This window comes from Argiope bruennichi, chromosome 5 (assembly GCF_947563725.1).
Source record: "Argiope bruennichi chromosome 5, qqArgBrue1.1, whole genome shotgun sequence".
Lineage (NCBI taxonomy): Eukaryota > Metazoa > Arthropoda > Arachnida > Araneae > Araneidae > Argiope > Argiope bruennichi.
In genome coordinates, this window is record NC_079155.1 from 80,851,282 (window position 1) to 80,873,243 (window position 21,962).

The window sequence follows — 21,962 nt, forward strand, 5'->3', positions numbered from 1 at the left end:
TCCTTGTTTATTAATGATATCCCCAAGCAATTTAACACTATGTTGTGCATGTACGCTGATGACACTGCAATACTAGCTAGAAACAAAAATCAAAATTTCATTACCATAGCTTTAAACCGACATATGCAATATGAAATACTACAAGCCCAATACAAATATGTACTTATGCCTAGACTATCCCCCTCTTAAAAAATTCATTAAAAATCTAGCCACTAACTTCTTTAAAAACATGGATAAGAATGAAAATGAAGCAATAGCTAAAATCCCTAAATATAAACCATCTACAAACTCTAGAAGACCTCTTAATATACTACTTTAATTTATCTCAGCCCCTTAGTTTTTCTTCCTAACTTTTATTTTTTCAAACTCAAATTATACTGTATCTCAATAGCCAATTCTAGCTCACAAGCAGTAAAAACTTACTAAGCCCAACGGCAGCGTACCCCCCCCCACCCTAATATCAGACAATCACAATGAGTCCTGACACTCGTCATCTCCAAATTGCGTCGAAGACGGCCACGGCAAAGTATAGACAGCAAAGCACTGTGAAGTCTCTCCTTACCGGGGCTAGGCGCCCCGTCAACCCAACCATCAAGCTGCGAGGAAGTCGAGTCGTGTGTATCGGAAGTCGTGTGGATCGTAAAAAGGGGCGGTGTGTGGAGTGAGAAGAGTCGGAGTCGCCGACACGTAGAGGTCTTGGAGGATTAGACAGAAAGAAAACTGCTGAACTAATGAACTATAGCAATTAAATGTGCTGCGCTATTACAATTGATTAGCGATATTTGTTGTAGCAGAAGAAAATTTTTGTAACAATATAATTTTTTTTCAATCTTTTTATTTTATAAAATGAGTGTAGAACTTCAAAAATGTAATGTTATTATAATAAAGTGTTTGGTTCGGATGCATCTTACTTGTTTGCAAAAACACAATGTATATTATCCTGCATATATAAAATATTTTAAGGAAATTTCAAATAATCAAACAATCTCGGATAATTCTTTGTATCTGGACCCTAATCCGAGAAATCATTCAAATCAGTATCTACAGAAAGTTAAAAACATAATCATGTAATCCTGTGCAATACCATAAATTTATCCAAAAAAGATGAGGCCTAAGTGGACATTTCACTATGATCAAATAACTCAAATTCACAAAAATTAATATTTTGGGGAAGTTTCTTTACCTTTTCAGTTTGTTCCAGTTCGAGCTACAAAACAAGGAGTAATGAACGTTAAGACGATAATTGTACAAAATCACATTTTAAGCAGAGAAAAGTGAATCGCACACTCATTCTTAACATAAAGGAATACTATTAAAAATATATTTAAATAACTCCTTATAGATTTTGCTTGGCGCAGCATAGCCAAATATGGCTCTTGCGCCAATAAACAGCACAAACCAAACCTTATAGATTTTGCAACCAAAAGTTGGTAATTTTTGACAACAGATAATGATTAAAAATATTAATTATAAATTTATCTTGATGCATGTATTTAATTAAATAAAATTTAAATGATTTAAAAAAGGATTTTCATGTTCAAAATTTGTTTCAATATTATTTTATTAACAAGATTGTATGTACAAATACAATATAAGAGGGGAAACATCTTACTTTTTCTAGTAAGTTCAGATATTGAACACTCAATACTAATATGAATTCTGCATTATTTTTCATAAACAACAAAATACATTTACACATTCAGTAACAATTTATAAAACATCTATACAGATATATTTACATTATTGAAAAGAATGAAAATTCCCATGCAGTTTTAAGTTTCTTCTTTCAAGACAACATTACTTTTTATTTTATAATTTTAATGTGCAAAATTTATTACATTCTAACTTTTTAATTAGGTATACATTTGCAATTATTTTTATAAATAGGTCTTTAAAAGTTGAGTTTGATTTTCTGTTTGCAGTACAGCCCATCTAATAATGAAATATCTGATAAATAATATACATACATGGAATTAATTATTTCCATTTATTTGATGTAAATTGTATCAAAATAGGAATATCTATCCCATTTAACATCACTTAAAGCTTCAAATTATACAATTTTTCTACTTGAAAATTATTTTTAGAAAACCATGTTTCACAAAATTCTGTATGCACATTATAACATTATCAGTATGATAAATTTTTTAAAAAAATTGCTCAAAAGATTATGAAGTAAAATTTCAAGCATACATTTTCTTGAGAAATTTGGAGATATCTGCTTGACATTATTACATGTAATTTTATATAAAACCTTTAACACACTGTTCATTTCAATACATTTAGAAAAATTTTCTGAAAATTTAACTTTGAACAGGATTATATAATAATCAAGAGTAATGCAAAATTTGAAATCAATATTATGAATTGCATTTTAACTCTCTAAGCCAAATTGAGGTCTTTTTATGTTCCATTTAGAAGAGATTATCCTTATATATAGTTAATATATTTTACGATTTCATGAGCAAAGCAGTAAGATTAGAGCATTAAAAATTTTCAATTTTAAGATGAAAGAAATGGCATATTGGAGTGTCAAATTTTTCAGTCTTCTTTTTTAGAATTTGAATTTTCTATTTAATAGAATAATAAAAAAATGAGATCAGTTATTGTTTCAGAATTTTCCTCTATTTATGCATTTCAATAAAATAATAAATTGTTGATATAAAAGCACATTTAATAAACCTATAGCTTTATTTTTATATATAATTCAATTAGCAAGACAAAATTCAAAATATGTGGCACTCTTCATCTGTAAAATAATATAGAAAATATGCATACTTTTTTTTTTAATTTACTTAAAATAAGTCCTTTTTATTTTTGGTTAATCAAAATTTTTAAAATAAAGATATAATCTCATTTAATAATTTTAATGTATCATGATTTTTTGAATAAACAGAATGACAAATTGATGATTTCCTTTTAAATACAATGATATTCAATTTCATGTAATTTTGTATAAATCTGAACAAACATACAAATAAGTTATTTTTAATGCGTTTAAGAACAACTACAATATAATTTATATTCAAATAAGTTATGAATATCAATTTTTAACATGCGAGTTATTTGATTTCCAATTATACATAGAATACTATATACCATTTCATGTTTTGAGTAGATGAAATGAAAACTGCAAAGAGTCAATATCTTTTTAAAAAATGGCAAATAAACTGAGCTAAATTCATTCATACAAATCCAAGTATATTACTAATCTAAATATCAAGAATCAATAAGGACTGCAGTGAAATTGATAAAAAAAAAAAAAAAAAAAAGCACCTTCATTCAAATATAACCTTTATTTAAAACTGCCATATGTGAAAATTTAAATAGCATATAAACTAAAAACTTTTTAATAATAAATGTATTATTTAGTGAAATATAATTAAACATAAAATTACATACTTATTCTATGAGTACATATAAATTATGAAATTATAAACTGTGCCTTTAACTAAACAGATACTATTTAGAAGATATTAAAATTTGATAAGATTTTTTTTTTGTTCATAAAAGAAATGTTATGAATGAAAAAAAAAAATACATAAATATAAATAAAATACAGTGAAACCTCTCTACAGCTATCACTCTCCAATTCTAAAAAAAAAAACTGGCTTCTCTAAAAATTTCATTTTTTTGACAAAATACTTAATTTATTATTTCTGGCAATCTAAAGAAAAGATACTTTATTCCAATATTTCTAATTTTAAAAAAATACAATTTATGTTTTCTTGGATTTTTTAGTTTTTCTTTGGAAGAAACTTTTTTTAATATGAAAAGTAAATTCCTAATTAACCTGTCAGTAGTTGTAGAAGAACGGAAAATAAAGTTCAACGGTTTTTAATCAGTTTTACCAATAGTCTCTTCAGTAAAAAATCTTATTTGTGCTCTCGTACAATTTAATGATTTGACTAACTTTCCATTTTGCAGAATTTTCATTATCATACTGATGCAATATTTAGATACATTGTTGAATATTTTGAAATATATACTTGGTTATCATTAAACAATCAGAAGGCTGCTTGGGGTGAAAATAGCTTCAAGTTCTGCATTTAATTGCTTACATATGCCACCTCAATCACTAGAAATGGAAGTTCTTTTTTCCTATGGTGGAGAAAAAAGTGTACTGCCATTTCTTAAGCGAAAGGAATTTAAAGTGAACTTAAATAATTAAGTAAAGTAATTAAATCAAAATCAATCCTTTTCCGAAGGATTAATTTCAAGTCAGAGAAATGAACTGAATGCATTTCATCAAAATTGAATAGTGATTACCCTCGTTATTTGGAGGGATTCAAATAATTCCTATAAACCTATCATTCCTATAAACAATTTTAGCAGTGCAATGCACCTAAAATTCTGTGCCAGACAAAAAATGATCATTGAGATGAGTAACTGCTATCATTTAGAAAACTGTATATTGCTAACTGATATTGAATAAAAGGATAAGCTCACAAATTATTTTGGTAATTACTTCATACAGGATGCACTGAAAATCATCATCTAATCTTAGAATGCTTTAACTCTACAACTGCAAATCAACTTGCATATAACTGGAAAGAAGTCATCAACTTTTGTTATATTGCCAACAAGAATTTTTTGGCATGTCTGGAAGGACTTCTGTCTGTTCTCTGCAACTTTTTTATCATATAGTAACAGGAGCTAAGGATTTATCACTTCATTTTCCAAGCCTGATTGATTTTTTTAGGAGGGGTGTTTAAGTTTGTGTGCATGTGCCAGCAAATCTGAATAGCACTTACCCCAAAAAATTTTGAGTATCAATGGATATGGAATGTGGATTTGGAAGTCACAATAAACTCATATATTCTAAAATGTCAAAATTTAAATATGTTCTGAACATTTTGTAATCTTATTTACTGTTCTGATGCTGCATGCTGATTTTATTGAAACAAATTTTATACTTTTGACTTTCAATACACACTGTACTAAATACATTTGAGCAATTCCCCCCCCCCCTTCCCTTTTTAAATAAGAAATAAGTTTCAAAATTTAAAAAAAAAAAACTGCCAATTAAAATGCTGTATATGTTGTTACAAAGCAATTCAGGTAAAATAATCATCTTTATATTATCAATTTGGAAGATAATACAAACATATCTACAGTATTTACCAGTCATGTCTATGATTAAATCAAAGGAAAAAAATTTAAAAGATTTCATTTTCATGCAGATTTATTGTTTGTAAGAGCAAGTTTTGATATTGTGGAAGGGGAAGAGGTTAGAAAATATAAGACAAATTTTGGAAAGTTTAAAATGACATAAAAACAGATAAAATTAAAAAAAAAAAAATCTGAGAACTTTTAACACTTTAAGTCAAAAAAATATGATATTAGAAAGTAAAGCTCATTATAACGTTTAAATCAAAAAAATATAAATATTACATCAAGATGAACAAAAAGATTATGCACCATTAAATATTTCTATTTCAGAAAAATTGAGCTTACTTAAATAAACACACTGAAGATGACACATGATTTTATTTTCCATTTTCACATTCTATCCAACTTATTACAAAATTATAGTATGTTAACATACTGGCATTATATACATGTTTGTTTAGCTTTTATTTAAAAGGAATGCGGTTTTTCAACCAAATTCAAAGTTTCTGTTGCAAACAGAAACAGATTTTTGTACATAACTCAAGACAGGTAGTCTTAATACTTCAGACTACCTCAATTTCTATAATTTTTTACAAATAATAAGACTGAATTTTCATGAATTCAATGATTAAGGCAAAGGTCAAACTTTTTATTTAATTGCAATAGAATAAATTTTATCTTTATGAAGTCTTTTATACATCATGAGAAATGCACACATTCCAATATATACAGTTGTAGTTTTTCAAAACATATAACAAAAATTCTTAATACATCAGGTTGTGCCTTAATAAAGATATCCTTAATATACATTAATAAGTCAATGTTAATTTTAAAATATCAACTTTTCAAATTATGATTATTGCATTTTGAAAGGTATAGAAAAGATAAGCAAATAAAACTGTATGCAATACAGCTGAAAAATTGTTACTTTTCAATTCTTTATCTATCAAATTAAAAACTAAAAAAAAAAAAAATAATAATAATAATAATAATGAAATAAACATAGCTAAAATAATCAATTAATATTTATATATATTTCATGAAATGCACGCAATCAACATCTACATTAGCTAGGCATTTGCAAACATATTTAATAACAAAATAAAGCCTGTATGAACTGTACATAAACAAAAACTGTGTATTATATTAACCCATCCATTTTCCAATACTAAAGCCAGATCTTAACTAAATAAAAGCTAAATACAAAATAAACAATTTTTTTACAAAAGAAAAGAAAAACAAAAGGATATTCTTGAAATAAAAAATGCATAACACAAGACAATATAATTTTTTTTCTTATGATAGTACTGTGAAAAATTTAAAGACAGCTTCATTACAGAAATCATTTTATAATGCTCATCAGTACATATCGCACAGTATAAGCAAATGCTGCAAAACCAACTATTACTGCTACATTTGTTAGAGCACTGAATAAAACTTGCCCTTTTTGGTACTGAGAACCATGAACATTGCTATTGGAATCCATTTGATTTTCTGACATTCTTGAAGAGTTCAACAATTTGAGCTCATTTATTTTTTTTATTGACTCCTGGAATTGAAAAATTTTATTTAATGAAAATTATACATAGTATATATATTAGAAAGGCAATTTATAACTTTTCTACACAAACACTTTTTGTAGCAAACATATGACAGATTTTTTTTTTTTTCAATTTTATTTGAAGTTTTTAAGAGAAACCTAAAATAGATGAGCTAAAACATCATAATTCATGAAACAAAAATGGATACTTCATCTATACATTTTCTGGCAATATTCTTATGCTGCACAAACTAAATTTCAAAATCTTTTTAGGCTATGTTATTTTTAGATGTTTTTCAAATGTTAGTAATAATTTAATCTATTATACTGAAAAATTTTAACAAAAACCCGATTATTACTATTTTTAGGATTTAAAATTTTTTCAACTGAACTATTTCATAACAAATTTTCTATCATACATTCCTAATAAATAATAATGTATGTTTGATTTCTTATGAAAATTTTTAATAAAATAATATAAATTTAATTAGCAAATTACTTACTTCAACTAAATCTGGAAAGAGCTCACAAAATATAGGATCTTTAAGATTAAATTCTAAACTTCTAGTAGCTAGTAGTTTTTTCTGTAATAAAAAAGGAGAGAATGAGGTAAAAATTTAATAATTTAACCAAATAAATCATTCACAGTTGTACAAATAATTTAAAATTCAAATATGTACAAAAAGTACTTAACTTGATACACATAGTTTAATAAAATTAACTTGAAAACAATTGCATATTTACAGTCATTATTTCTTCAAAAATGCAAACAAATAAATTAGGCATAAAAGTACTAAAACAAAAGAAAAAAATCACAATGTAATTCCTCTAAAAATGAGTAGTATAAAATGTTATTCTTAAGAATAAAATTATGCACAGTAAATATGAAAAAAAAATACTAAAAAATGCAGTTCAGTGATCCACAGATAAATCAGTTAAATTTTTATTTAAAAAAATATGCATAGCTTAAAATAATATATATTTTTCAGCACTCTAAATTTCTTCCATTATATGGTATTTTGAATAATTAAGTTCTTAAAAAAGTTCATCACACTATATATATGAGAAAAAATTATTTTATGATGATAATATAGTTTAGAACAACGAGGACTTTCTTCTTTGCAGTATAATAATAATAATAATATAGAAACACATTTCTTCTTTTCAAATGTGTTTTTCAATAACAATGGCCTTTCTAAAATAATATCAATATATTTATCAAAGCAATTAAAAAGAAATCACTATCAGAATTAGGAATTAAATTAATACTTCTTACATCATAAGCACAGCATAACACTGAAGAAAATTTCTTTAAAGAGTTTCTATTTTTCTCCATTTTATAAATATTATTAAATATTTACACACAAATAAAGCTAATATGATCAATTTTACAAAGTTAATATTTTAAGATCTAAATTCATTCTTATAACATTAACTATTTATTAAAAACTATATTCAAAGGGGAAAAAGTCATTGATATATGATTTCACAAAAGATTCTTGTAGTAACAAGCAAATAAAACATTAAAATATGAGACATCTTAATGCAACTTAGGCAGTTTCAAATCATTTCACAATTTAAAATATAACAAAATTTAATTCAAAATGCAAATTTCAGATGTAATTTTAATGTCTAAAATAAATTTAATATATAAAAAATAAAAATAATATATAAAAAAATAAATAATTATAATAAATAAAAATCATTAAACATTATCTCATTTTCTAAATTAAAAATTGATAACAATTAAGCTATATAATCCATGTAATATTTATTATCAATTAATGTGCTTATAAGAGATGTTTTAAGTAAGCAGGCCTTCACTCCAGTTATGACCTAAATATTCATGGTAATACCATTAACTTCTAATTTAAGATAATTCCTTAATGCAGCATAGATATATTAAGTATCGATTTGTAATGTCAAGTGCATGTACTACTTACTATATTCTAAACACAAATTGAAATCCATTACATGCAAAAAATAATTCTTAGAGTGTAATAATGAATCATGGAAGTACCCAGCATAAGGCTTTTTATCTGCACTATTTTAGAAAAATAGCTACATTTCAAACTATTGTTAGTTGTTATAATAATTGTTTTATATATAATAATTGCTTTTCATTATTTTAACGGTTGAATTTTATGAAGCACCCAAATATGGTGAGAAAATGTTAAATGTAAGTAAAAATGAAAATCAATAATTGGTAAACCCACTCTCAGTATATTTATTGATTTAAGTTGACCGTAAAAAAACCTTTGCCAGTTATAAATAAAAAGAAGTATAAATTAAGTTTTAGTAATTTTTCGATCAAAGAAAGAATCTCAATAATTAAACAGAAGAAAACTGGACATGCCATATTAAAACAGCTGGAATTCTTTTAGTAAAATCGAGATCAAAATGATGATTACTCAACTGTAGAGTGAATATCCGAAAAGTAAATAAATTTTCAGTAGGGTTAAAATTAATGGAATTACAGTGATTAAAATTGCATTTGGGAAAATAAAATTATTATGAATTGCACCTGTATTAAACATATAATTACCTCATAATCAGATGTTTCAATACTGCCCAATGTTGGATTCTTTTCAACCTATTAAATAAAACAACACACATGAATATGATCCTTTTCAAATGTGAAAATTGACATACAATACTCTATCGATATTTCATTTTACAATTAGTGACATTCATTTACAAATTAGTCTAAATTTACACAAGGAATAATAAAAATAAAAGAAAATTTAATATAAATGAGAGCAAACCAACTATGAAGTATTTGAAAATGAAAAAAGTAATAATTCATATGAAAGTGCAAATAAACACAAGTACTCTGCTTTTCGATAAAAATTAATTTGTTAACTAACCACCTAATTTAAAAGATAGACTTAAGTAATGTTTTGTTTTGTTTTTTAATTTATGTCAGAAACACCAAGGCTAAGGTAAATAAAAAGTAAATTCCAAGTTTTTTCATAGCAAAATTATTAAAAAACAAAAATATCATTTAAAAACTTTTCTAAAAATATATATTAAAATATTTTTTAAATATAATGAAATATCAAAAGATAAAAGTTACTTTCAAATTCCTGCATTATCTTGAAATAAATCAAGACAAAAAAATAAATAAATAATTAAGACAATTTTTAATTTTAAAATCTGGCCCATAGATTATATATACCAGATGAACGTTGTTCATATGTTTGGAAATTAAAAATATTTATTTTTTAAACAAAACAAAAAAGAAACAATGGAATATGTTCAATTTAGCCATATAAGTAAAATGTTGTCTCGATAAACAGAACACTGAGCATTAATGGGTGGTTAATCATCAACAAACAATCAACATCTACTTATTGTTGATTAATAATAATAAAGAAGCAAATAACAAATATTGCAAAATTAACTTAAAATTATAATTTCAAGAGAAATACTGACCATGAAGCTCAAGAGACCAGTGAGAATAGTAGAGACAGACCAAGCAGGATTCCATGTATCTGGATGAAAATCACTAATGCTGAGGCACAGTCTAGTATTACATTTAAACCTGCCATTTGGAGTGATCATATAAATGCTTGGAGGTTTGAATGGAAATTCACCAGGAAACACTAATTTTCCATGGTAAACACCACCTAATAATAGGATAAAATTTGTTAGCAATATCACAGAAAAACATACTTTTTATATATATGTACAGTAAGTACACTCCAAAGTATCTGATCTAATATGGTGGGAGGGTAGGCCAGATAACAAAAAAGCTAATTCTACAAACTCATTCCTTTGTCCACCAATACAAGAAGACAAAGTTTTTATACCAAAACTCACTGTTAAAATATGTATTTTCTCATTTCTTATTGAATACTAAGCCCTCTATCTCAAGCCATGTAGAATGTGAACGCGACTGTTGCAAAATGAATCATAGAAGTTGTTGTCAGTAGTGTCAAGTTAAAATAGAAGACTCTGTATGGATAGTTTATATAAGACACAGCACATTTCAAGAATTTTTAAGATAAAAAGTAAGTTAAAGGATATAAACTGTTCGCATTGTAAAATAAATTCTGTAATACCTAACTTAAATGCAGGAAACATAAACAAAACATTGCCGTAAATCCTAGGCCTAATTCTTAAGAAAATTGACTCAAACTGACTTTATTTTTCACTTGCAAATAATACCTAAATATGAAAAGGTAACTAAGATTAGAGACAGAACTTAGTTTTAATTTTCTGAAAAACTAGGCTGGATAATATGGAAGCCAAATAGTTGCAAACCAGATACTCTGGAATGTACTGCATATATACATTATATAATACTACAGTTCATAACACAGAAATTATTCTTATTACTTAATGTTGAATGGCAAAAATCAAATGCAAACAAACTATTGTATGAATTTCAGTTTGCTTAAATAAAAGCTTTTCTAACTAACTCAAGCTACTTTGTTGAATATAACTAGCTACACTGAATTGAGTGCTTTACTTAATGAAAAGATGGAGTTACAAAATATTATTAAATATATTGGAAAGGATTCATCATGCCATTGAAATGTCCATTTAATAAAAGGAAAGAAACTATAAAAGAAATCAAGAAATAAACTTCAAAAGTAAGAGTTTAATTGGGCACAAAAATAGGCTTTATCATCTCAGAATAGTAATTGCTCACTTGCCTATGGAAATTTATATTCATATCTTCCAAAACAATGAACTTATAAAAATTGTCTTTATATCATTTTAAGGTTCAAAATGTTACTTATTTAATGAAATCCATTTTATTTCCTCTTAATTTTGCTAATATTATTTAATTTGATACACAATGTTTTAATTTAAATGTTATACTGGAATCAAATTTTCATTTGCACGTTTTTGCCAATCATTAACCACATGGTAGAATTTTTACTTCCCTGTTGTTTCATAATATATATATAATGAATGATTTTTTTTCAGTCATGTGAAATTAAATAAATTTTTAAAAAAATAGTTACCATATTAATCATGTTTAGCATTAACTGTCAAGAATGTAGGCAAACATGTTGGTCACCAAAGGCGACTAGATGTTTATTATTTAACTATTTATTAGTAAAATCTGCAGATATACTATTCTGCACTGCAAAAATAGGTATTTTACAGATATCTGAATGTGAAATCAGAAACCATTTGAATCAAGTCAATGAAGATTAAATTATTTTCACATTATTTGAAAAATGTTTAATGTAATCTATTATATAAAAATGTATTTTTTTTTTTTTTTTTTTTTTTTTTGTACCTTATGCATTGCCGTACCGTTCAACCGGTTGCAATGAAGCTTGGTCAATTTACTGCTTGCATTTTCGCAAAGGTTATAGGCATAGTACAGTTATCGTATCTGATATATAAAAATCAAAAAATTTTTTTTTTTGTTTATACCATATGCGTTGCTGTACCGTTCAATCAATTGCAATGAAATTTGGTCAACTTATTGCTTCGCATCAACAAAAAATATGTCCCTTAATAGATCTACCAGTTCAGAACGTAGAAATAACCCGATTCAAGCTTCTCAAACAAACAAGGAATGACAAGCGAGCAATAAAGCAGATCGTTTACGACTTCACGTTCTTCAGAATCTTAGGAATCATGAGGCAAGAATTGAAAGACAATGTTTATATGCACCTGATCCAGCGGAACAGAATCAAAAAATCAATATGTGGCAAGAAGAGGGCAATTATTCTTAATGGAACGTTGATTGGAGTAGATGTGCTCATTTCACGCATTCCCATTATTCCCACCAACATGCCTTTTGACTTGAAACAACAGCAGTTCCCAATTTCACTTGCTTTCTCGATGACCATCAGCAAGGCGCAAGATCAATCATTTCAAGAGTGCAGATTGAACCTAGAAAATCCATTTTTTTCACATAGCCAGTTGTATGCTAGATGCTTATGAATCAGACAGCGAAGGAATTTGTTTTTGCTGAAGAAGAAAAAACAAGAAGTATTGCCTACCCTAAAGCACTTGAATAATAAAATAATAGAATAAATATTATTTGTACTTCTCCTTTGTACATCACTAAATTTCAATGAATATATTCATTGTTCACAAGAAAATAAATAATTTCCATCATTCCTAATGAAACAAGAAAAATATTTCAAATTTCAAACGATATTTCCAAAATTTTTTCTTCTGCAGCTACAATGTGCTGGGTACCAGCTAGTATTCTGCAAAAATTAGATTCATAATAATATACCATATAATGTCAATAAAACAAATGAATTTCAAACATCATATAAAAATTTAAACGCCATTACAATGCAATTCTGTAAAGGAAATGCCACATTTTGATGCCCTGAATATTTTAAATTTGATATTATATTAATAAAATGATGCTTTTTATTATGTTTTTTTAATTTGATTCTGCTAAAAGATACAGTTTTATTTTATTAACATATTATTAATTGGAAATGAGAGAAACTTATTTGGTTCTTTTCTATTGATATGACAGCAATCAAATTTTGGTACAAACGGATAAAGCTAGCAGTGTAATCCTAAACTCCATAATGCATAATTTCCTCATCAACTTTCTAAAGAAATATAGCTGTAATGCAATATCTATACTTGATATAATTTAAGACAATTAATATGGCAGGAGAAAAATATTACTGCTAAATTGAAACAGAGACAAGCAATCTCTTCAAATATATTTTGTGCTTACTTTTCTTAATCACTCTCTTCAAACTCCATTTTGGATTTAATGAACTGAGGAACAATTATAAGTTTAAAAAATTTCTACTAATGTATTAACTATATGCCATTGACAATTTTAGGCTTAATCACATGTTATTGGCAAACTAAATCAATAGACTAATGACTTATTTAGCAATGTTTTTAGCAATGAATCATTTGTTGCAATAAATATGTTGCATACCATTGGCATTTTTGACGATTAATTACTGACATGTGATTAATATAAAAGAACAAAAAATATTTTCAGCATAAAATATTTTTCTCATATGAAACTATTTACTCCAAAAAGCAAAATTACAAACAATCATCAAAGACTTATCTTTAATATATATAAGTTTTGGAAACAAGTATGAAGAAAAATAAAGCAATTTCAATATATTTGCCATACCTTTATAAGGAGTATCTTCTGGCCCTAGTACAGCAAAGTGCCTAAAAAAATTGTAAAAAGTAAGGATTCTATTAAAAATTAAATAATTTCAATTGCAATCTATTCATTTATTATAATTAATGAATTTTATTTTTGTAACTTTAGGCTTGCAACATTTATAGATATTCATATGATAATCATTTTCAAGTTACCAGAAAATTTAACTTATTAAAATGGTTATCATATGAATATTTTTATAATAAAATATAGAAAAACATTTACTTAGTGATTTAATGACATAATTTTACTAATAATAATATATAATTGCATAATAATAATATATAATTTCACACAATTTTTTTAAACATTCTTAAAATATTATTTGCAATAATACCCTTCCTTGATCTAATGAAATTCAAGCTAATTTTAATATTTTTAGAAATATTTACTTGAATGTTTTTCTTCTGTCTTATTGTGAAAACTAAAGAATGAAAAGAGTGTCCATTTCTTTATATTACAAATATAATATAATAGTATTGAAATTTTGAGGCAATTAATTGAAATTAATTTCAAAAGTTAATGATGTCGAAGAAATTTTTTATAATATATCAATTTCTGAATATTGGACTTAAATCTATAAATAGAGAATTCAATATATAAAATATATTATTACTGTTTTTTTAAGGTTTCACTTTCAAATTGTACTATTCTATTAACTTTTTAAATTCAATCTGAATGCAAAAACCATTACGCTTACTAAATTATGAAAAAAAGAATAATATGCACAAATCTCCAACACTTACTTACTCTTCTTATATTTTAAGTATATTTTAATTCAGCCAATATATAATAGGAGTAGTTGAATTTCCATCATATCTTCTTTTACATTTAATGAACAGTATTAGAAGAAATTATAAGTCAATGCTAAAACCAATTGTTCACACAATAAATATGAAATTGTTCAAGCCAATTTCATTATGAAATCCAATGCACATCTAGCAGAAGCAAAAAAAAAGTGAAGCTGCAAAACAGGGACATTCTGAAATTAGGCATTACTGAATCAAAAATGAAGAAAAGGGAATAAAGATATTCAAGAATATTGCAAAGAAACCAGACACTGCCAGAATGCCTAGATGTCGGAATTATGAAAAATGAGAAATTTAATTTAATTCATGTACAAAAAACTTAATCAAATTAAAATCAACCAATATGGCTAGTAAGCAAGCTGGTTCTTAAATGTAGTAGGTATATAAATGTGTCAAACTCGAACAATGTATGACTAATAACATTTAAACAATCACATATTCTGAAGTATTAAGAAGGTCTTAAAAAATAATTAATATTAATTATTAGTAAAAATTATTACCATTCCAATATATTTGATTGTAAAGGATGTGCTTTGACATAAGGAACAGGGTCTTTCATAATTCTCAAATAATCCTGTCGGAGACGTCTTGTCGCCATATTCCCTCTTCTATTCATCTTGAAACAAGGCTAAAAATTAAAATCTTATTTAGTAAATAATACTCTAATAAATCAAATAAACATAAATTATTGATTGCAAGAAATCAAAATTATAATAAAGGTAGAAATCTTACTACAAGATATCTCTAGTAAATAAGAAACAGTTAAAGATCAGAACTAACTCTGAATAACACAAATTCATAAACAACACAAAAAGAATTCAACATTGCAAAATTATAAAATCATTTATAAGAAAGAAACAAATTGCTTGTAATGCTTTAAAAAAATATAATTCAATCAAAAATGAAATAATACTCACAAAATGCTGTTTATTTCAAAATTAAAAATGAAATAAAAGAGCAATCTGATAACAGAAGAAAATTAAAAACATAACATTATACAAAAAGAATAAATTACTCATATCACAAAAATATACAGTAATAAGTATAAAATGAAATAATTAGAAAAAATAATTTTTTAAATTACTTTTTCATAAGCATAATATTTCATTTATCATTTAACTGTATTTTTTAATGCAATAGCAATTACGAATTAGAATTTTTATACCTAAAATTAATCATTAAGATTAATGTAAACTTAGCTTAATAAAAAAAAAATGTTAAATATCATTTTTGGTAGGAGGGAGATAAAATTCCAAGACTTAAAGGCATTATACAAGTAAACAAAAACTAAATTTTAAAATCAAGGGGTATAGTAAAAAAATTTAACTTTAAAGAAATAATTGCCACTAAAATTCACGATACCTTTTCATTCAATTTGAAATTTATAAAACACAGGTTGAATTAAAGTTTTCATTTCTAATGACAATTTTTGATAATTAAGTAAGCTTTTAAAAAAAGAGTATTATGTTGACTATAAAAATAACTGTTATTTTAAAGGAATAGGATAATTTTCTTATTGAACCACAAACTAGGATTTTATAATCCATATCTTTACGATAATAAAGCAAAATGTAGGTTTTGGAGTACACTGCAGACCAAAACATTGAATCTAGAAATATCAGAATTGGCACAAATAAATTTGGAAGATAAAAATAGAATCTAAAAAGCAATTTTTGAATTATTTGCATCAAATTATGCACATCAGAATCAACTGGAACTAAACACAATATTTATACCTGGCAAAACATCTAATTGCCAGCAAGTAACTAATAAAAAAAATAATTCTAATATTAAAAATTTGCTAACATCAATTTGAGAATAAAACATTCTATTTAACAAAATTATTACAATAAAAACAATTGCTAAAAAAAAAAATAGGAAAAATGCTGTCACCTAAAACATTTTTCTTAATGTAACTCGGATAAATTGCATAAATACTTTAATATTATTTAATAAAATGCATATGCATTATATTACAATTCCTATATCTAATATCTTCCTGTTAGAAAAGCATATTCTTGAAAATATATTTCTGTATGATATGAGATTTTCACCATTTAGTAAACCATTTTCACCAAATTTTCACTATTTAGTAAAGAGGAAAAAACAATTCTAAAATAAAAGAAATTTTATAATGGAAATTCCAATTTTTTTTAAAAAATAAGTTTTTTATTTCATAACGATCTTTTTCCAAAAAGACTACATTTCCTCCCACCTTACCGTCCCATCAACATCATTTATAGTGAAATTTTGAAAAAGATTTCATTTGCTTTTTCTCACTCTCCCCCTACCATTTGATTGAATTTGTTAGTATGATATTCCATTTAGATCAAGCGAATGCAAAACTTGTAAAGATACTTTGGATTTTATAGCAGCAAATCAAGAATGAACAGTAAATGCATGTGCAACCAAGAATTTCTAGAAATTTAAAAAGTATCGAGCTTTGTTTTAAAATAAAAAAAAAAGTGCTTGGGCAGGATAATTATGTATATTTATAGATTCTGTCATTCTTTGTAGGAAACTTAATTAAAATTTTCTGTTATAGATGGATAGACCATCATGGATTTTAATTTTAACAAAATATCTAATAACAAATAAATAAACAGATGAAACAGCTTATTAAAAGAGGCTTGAAAAATCTCAACAGGATTATTAGATATTCCTCATTTGAGAATTCTGCCCTTTTATTTGTTTATTTTTTTATCTCTTCAGTGTTACAAAGAATGCCATTCCTTTAGAAAAAAAAAAAGTCCTTTAATATGCAGAAATTCTTACATTTGATGACATATGTGAAATTTTCGGCATTTCAAAAGTACTAAATGAAGAGAATAAAATAAATATACTTAAGTTAAAACTGTAAATAAAAAAGCACTGTTCAAATGCATAATTCCTTTATAAAAAAGATGACCTTTTCTGAATAATTTCTGAATAATAGCAAGAGAAATAACAAAACCTAAATAACACCGAGTAAAAAAATTAAGTATTTCTTTTTACATTAATATTTAAAAAAAGAGGGGGATTTAAATACAAAGCCATAACTGTTCCTAATAAATAAAAGAAAGGGGGAATTTAAGTATAAAGCCATAATTGTTCCTAATAAATAAAAGAAAGGGGAGGAGAGGAAAGAAGTGTCAAATTCTAATTTTCACAACAATTAGCAATATGCTACTAAGTACAGCTCTAAAAAGTCCACAGAAATGCCCTTTTTTCTTTTATTTACAAATAATTTTAATAAGTGTATTCATCAATTTGGAGTATCAATTTTTGAAATTATAGAGAAAAGCAATTAAAGATGCATTTTTTATTTTTGTTGAGATTTTGAGGATAATAAGAATGTTTACACAACCAAAGCATAATTATAATGTGATAAACAAATACTTTTTAGATTTAATTCCATTGTATTACAAAAATTCTAGTTTGAAATAAATCAGCAAATGTACAAGAGATTTTTTTTTTTTTTTTTTTTTCCAAATAACTACAGGGAATGCTGAAGATTGCAGTTTAAAAAAAATGTACATGGTTAATAAAACTGGTTGCTGAATATTTTAAGTTGAATTCAAAACTTCTCATCTTATTTTAATAATATTTCTAATTTTCTAACCAGAATGTATTTTAAAATGAATATTAATTTTCCTATCAAAATATTTTTCAGTGAAATTTGATTTACTACCAATTTAAGGTTTCATACCAGTAGCATAAAATCAAAACTAAAATATCAATTTAAAAGATTACAAAACTCTCAAGAGCAATTACTTGGATAAAACATAAACAAATCTTAATGTACAAATTTATGAAGAGATTACTTATCACTCATATTCAGAGGTTAATTCCAGAAAAGTCTTGATAATTTTTTTTCATTCTTATTGTAATGAAATTAAATGACTATTGATATTCAAGGTAGTAGTATTTGGATTGCCTACAGTTCCTCAGTTATAGCTAAAAATATGTTAATAATTTGTAAAAGAAAAATAGGTATGGATTCCATTTGTGTGAAAATCAAGCATTATCATATTATCCATTAAAACTTTTGAAAAATTCAATTAAAATGAAAATAGGAAGAATCTAGTATAAGTATTCTTTTAAAGATTTTCTTATATATTTAGACAATTTAACACTATATTTTAGATTCTCCATATAAAAATCTACAAAAAAAATAATATACTGCTAAGAGATCAGCAACTATGTGTCAATGGGAATGCTCCAATTTCCATGTGCAAACACAAAATATAGCTTAATTTGTTTCTTATTATATAAAGAAAACTGAGTATAATATTTAGACTTTATCCTCTAGACTGATTGGATTTAAATAACTGATTGATAATTAATAGATAAGAAAACTGCTTAATAAATTTTATTTATCTAAGTCATTGAATTTTCGTTTTCATATATGCATGAATAATTAGATTAACAGGTGGTCACTTTATTGACAAATCTGAATTGAATACACATTTATATTTTTCATGATAAAATTTCATGTAACAAATTTCACTTTGCATTCAACAATTGCTTTGTACTCAGACATATAAACTTTCTTTGATGGATATAGAACAAAATTTGACAGATATCTATGAGTTTGCTATTAGAATCACATACCAAATATCATACTTCTAGCAAACAAAATCACAATGTTAAATATTTTGGTAATTATAACACTTTCTTTTTGTATGTCTTTATATGCAAGAAAATTGAACGGTAGTTGTATATAATATATATACACATATAATCCTTTTTTCTTGCAGACAGAAAGCAAATTGTTCATCCAAGTCTGCCTCCCCCTCAAAAATATTACCCCTCATAAATAAAATTATTAATATTACTCCTCATAAAAAAAATACAGAGACATTACGCATACAGTCAACTTTATTTAAAAACAGAAGTTTTCCTTCGATAATGACAAAAATATGGAGTCAAAATAGTTAATCTGTTTCTTTTTCAGTATTCATAAAATTTTAAAACTTCCTGGAGCCCTTAGCAGAGAAAAGTCATTAATAACATTTAAATATTTAACTGTAATTTCACACATAGCTTTGGTATCAACTAATCATTATTTTCTAAATAATAAATAAGAATTAAGTCATTCTAGGACATTAAATTTGATACAAACACATTATGTAATCTACCAAACATTTCATGACCATATTACTAAATTATATCTTATAATCTTCATCTTCAAATATCATCTAATTAAATAGTAGAAGAAGCAAAGCAGTGAAGTAATATTTTGAAAATAATTATTTTGTACAAATCAGAAAAAAAGGAGCTAGTTCCTAATAATATATGCATACAGAGAGAATAAGGGCAAAATCCTTAATGTAGAAATTATAAGAATATATTTAACTTTTGCAGTTATCTGACAGAAGTAAATAATTTTATTAAATTTAAAACACTTTCACTATTAGTGAAGCACTATGGATATAGAGGTGCTGAATTATATAAATCAATCTCAATGATAGCTTAAATATATGCTTTATTAATTGGAAAATTTAAATACATATACATATAGAGAGAGAGAAGAATGAATTTTCGAATTTTGGAGCATAATAAAAAAGTATCGTAATAGAAAAAGTATCATCTATACTATTAAATATGATGACTCTAAAATATGAGATGCATTTTTCAGCAAAATCCTGATTGTACGAAATATATAAAGTGATAGAATTTGATATTGAATCATTAGATAATCAGTACAATATAATGAAACCGAAAGTAGCACGTCCTTAACAAATCAAGGAATAATAACAATTAATTGTCATAATATACTCGGATATCTTTATTTTGCAAAGATTTGGTATTTTTAGTTATTAATCTATCATTTGAATATTTTTTCGCATTTTATTAGACAAAAAAATGGCAATTATTTGTGCATTACTGACAGCTGAATATGTATTAAGATGGAATTAAAAACAAAACGAAACAAAAAAAACTTTTCACAAACAGATCTTTTTAAGGCACGATAAAAAATTTTAGCAACTTTAGTTTAAAAATGATAAACTAGAGAAATAACAGCAAATAATATAAAAATATTAATTATGTTAAAAAATCACATTTATTTCGCTCTATCTCGTAATAGAGTGAAAAACCTGAAAGAAATTCTATTCTGAAATAAAAGCAATTAATTGCTGGAAAATCAACATTGGTCAACAATGCGTGCTTTAGATTGGCTGGTAGTAAATTAGGTTACTGGAATTTTTATTTACTTACATTGTTCTACGATGCTATGAAGAGAATTCTTTACGGTAAAAATCGGAATATTTAGGACCTGAATGTCACTAAAATATTATTTTCTACGTATATTTTCAATTTTTGAAGGTAAGCTGACATAAAAATCCAGATATTGCCAACAGATCAATAAATTGACCACAGTGGCATTCCTTTCCATCAAAACAAATACTGCTCAAGTAAAAAAACGTAAAACAAACGAATTAAAAAAAAAGCAACCACTGAAGTGACGACATTACTTTCTCTCTTGCAGCTTCACTTCAGTTTTATTCATATTATTGATATACTTTGTTGTACGTTGTTTACTTCAGAACCTAACAAGGATCCGGATTAACCAATGAATTTGAAAGCATGGATTCGAGTAATTGTATGACGTAGCTTGGAGTCCGAGGGATGAAACGGAGTTCAAAGGCAAAATGAGACCCACAAATTTCAAAGGCACATTAATTTCTATTAGAAAGTCTATTTAATAGCTATTTTTTTTTATCTCATCATATCAGTAAGGTAAATTAATGGGTTTAAAAAATTTTGTTAAAAAATGAAATACCCTAAGGGTGTTTTACTAAAAACATAAATACATTTCAGTAGCAACTCCATTCTCCATTCGGTTCGAGTTGGAAGAAAAATATACAACATATACAAAATATACAATATATATGCATGTGGGGGGGGGTGTATGGGTATATATATACACACACACAAATGTACAAAAATACACAATGTTTAATGTGATCATTTTGGGATTAAAGAACTTTTATAACAACAAACGTATTTGATAAAATAAACATTAATCACATCAAGGAAAAGGGGGGATCATTTATCTTACGGTAATCTGTCATTTATTTCAAAAATAAAAACAAAATTTTAAAAATTCCTAAACGGTTATTTCTTATCAAATCACTTACGTAATGCTCACACTCTTATTGCTTTTTTTAAAAAAAATTTGTTGAACGATACCGCACGTTCAGCAATTACTAAATATTTAACTCATGTCTGCGTTTGTCGAAATGTTTCCTGCTACACATTCGTGCCTGTAGGAACCATCAACGTTTATAATCAGAACTTGATCACAAAAATAACAAAGATTTTTCAAAATTTTGCAATTTTCAATTTTGCCACAGTGTTCATTCAGTTTTGTCGTTCAACA

General features: G+C 25.6%; 1 protein-coding gene across 1 annotated transcript; it reads right to left on the reverse strand.

Moving 5' to 3' along the window:
* Nucleotides 1-1,543: 1,543 nt before the first annotated feature.
* LOC129968665 (ubiquitin-conjugating enzyme E2 J2-like) lies at nt 1,544-21,060 on the reverse strand. The gene is made up of 7 exons (XM_056082788.1): nt 20,798-21,060; nt 15,097-15,224; nt 13,752-13,792; nt 10,088-10,281; nt 9,198-9,245; nt 7,156-7,236; nt 1,544-6,661 (listed from the first exon to the last, which is right to left on the reverse strand). The coding sequence occupies exons 2-7, from the start codon at nt 15,210-15,212 to the stop codon at nt 6,455-6,457; spliced, it is 687 nt and encodes a 228-aa protein (XP_055938763.1). The 5' UTR covers nt 15,213-15,224; nt 20,798-21,060; the 3' UTR covers nt 1,544-6,454.
* Between the last annotated feature and the right edge of the window lie 902 nt (nt 21,061-21,962).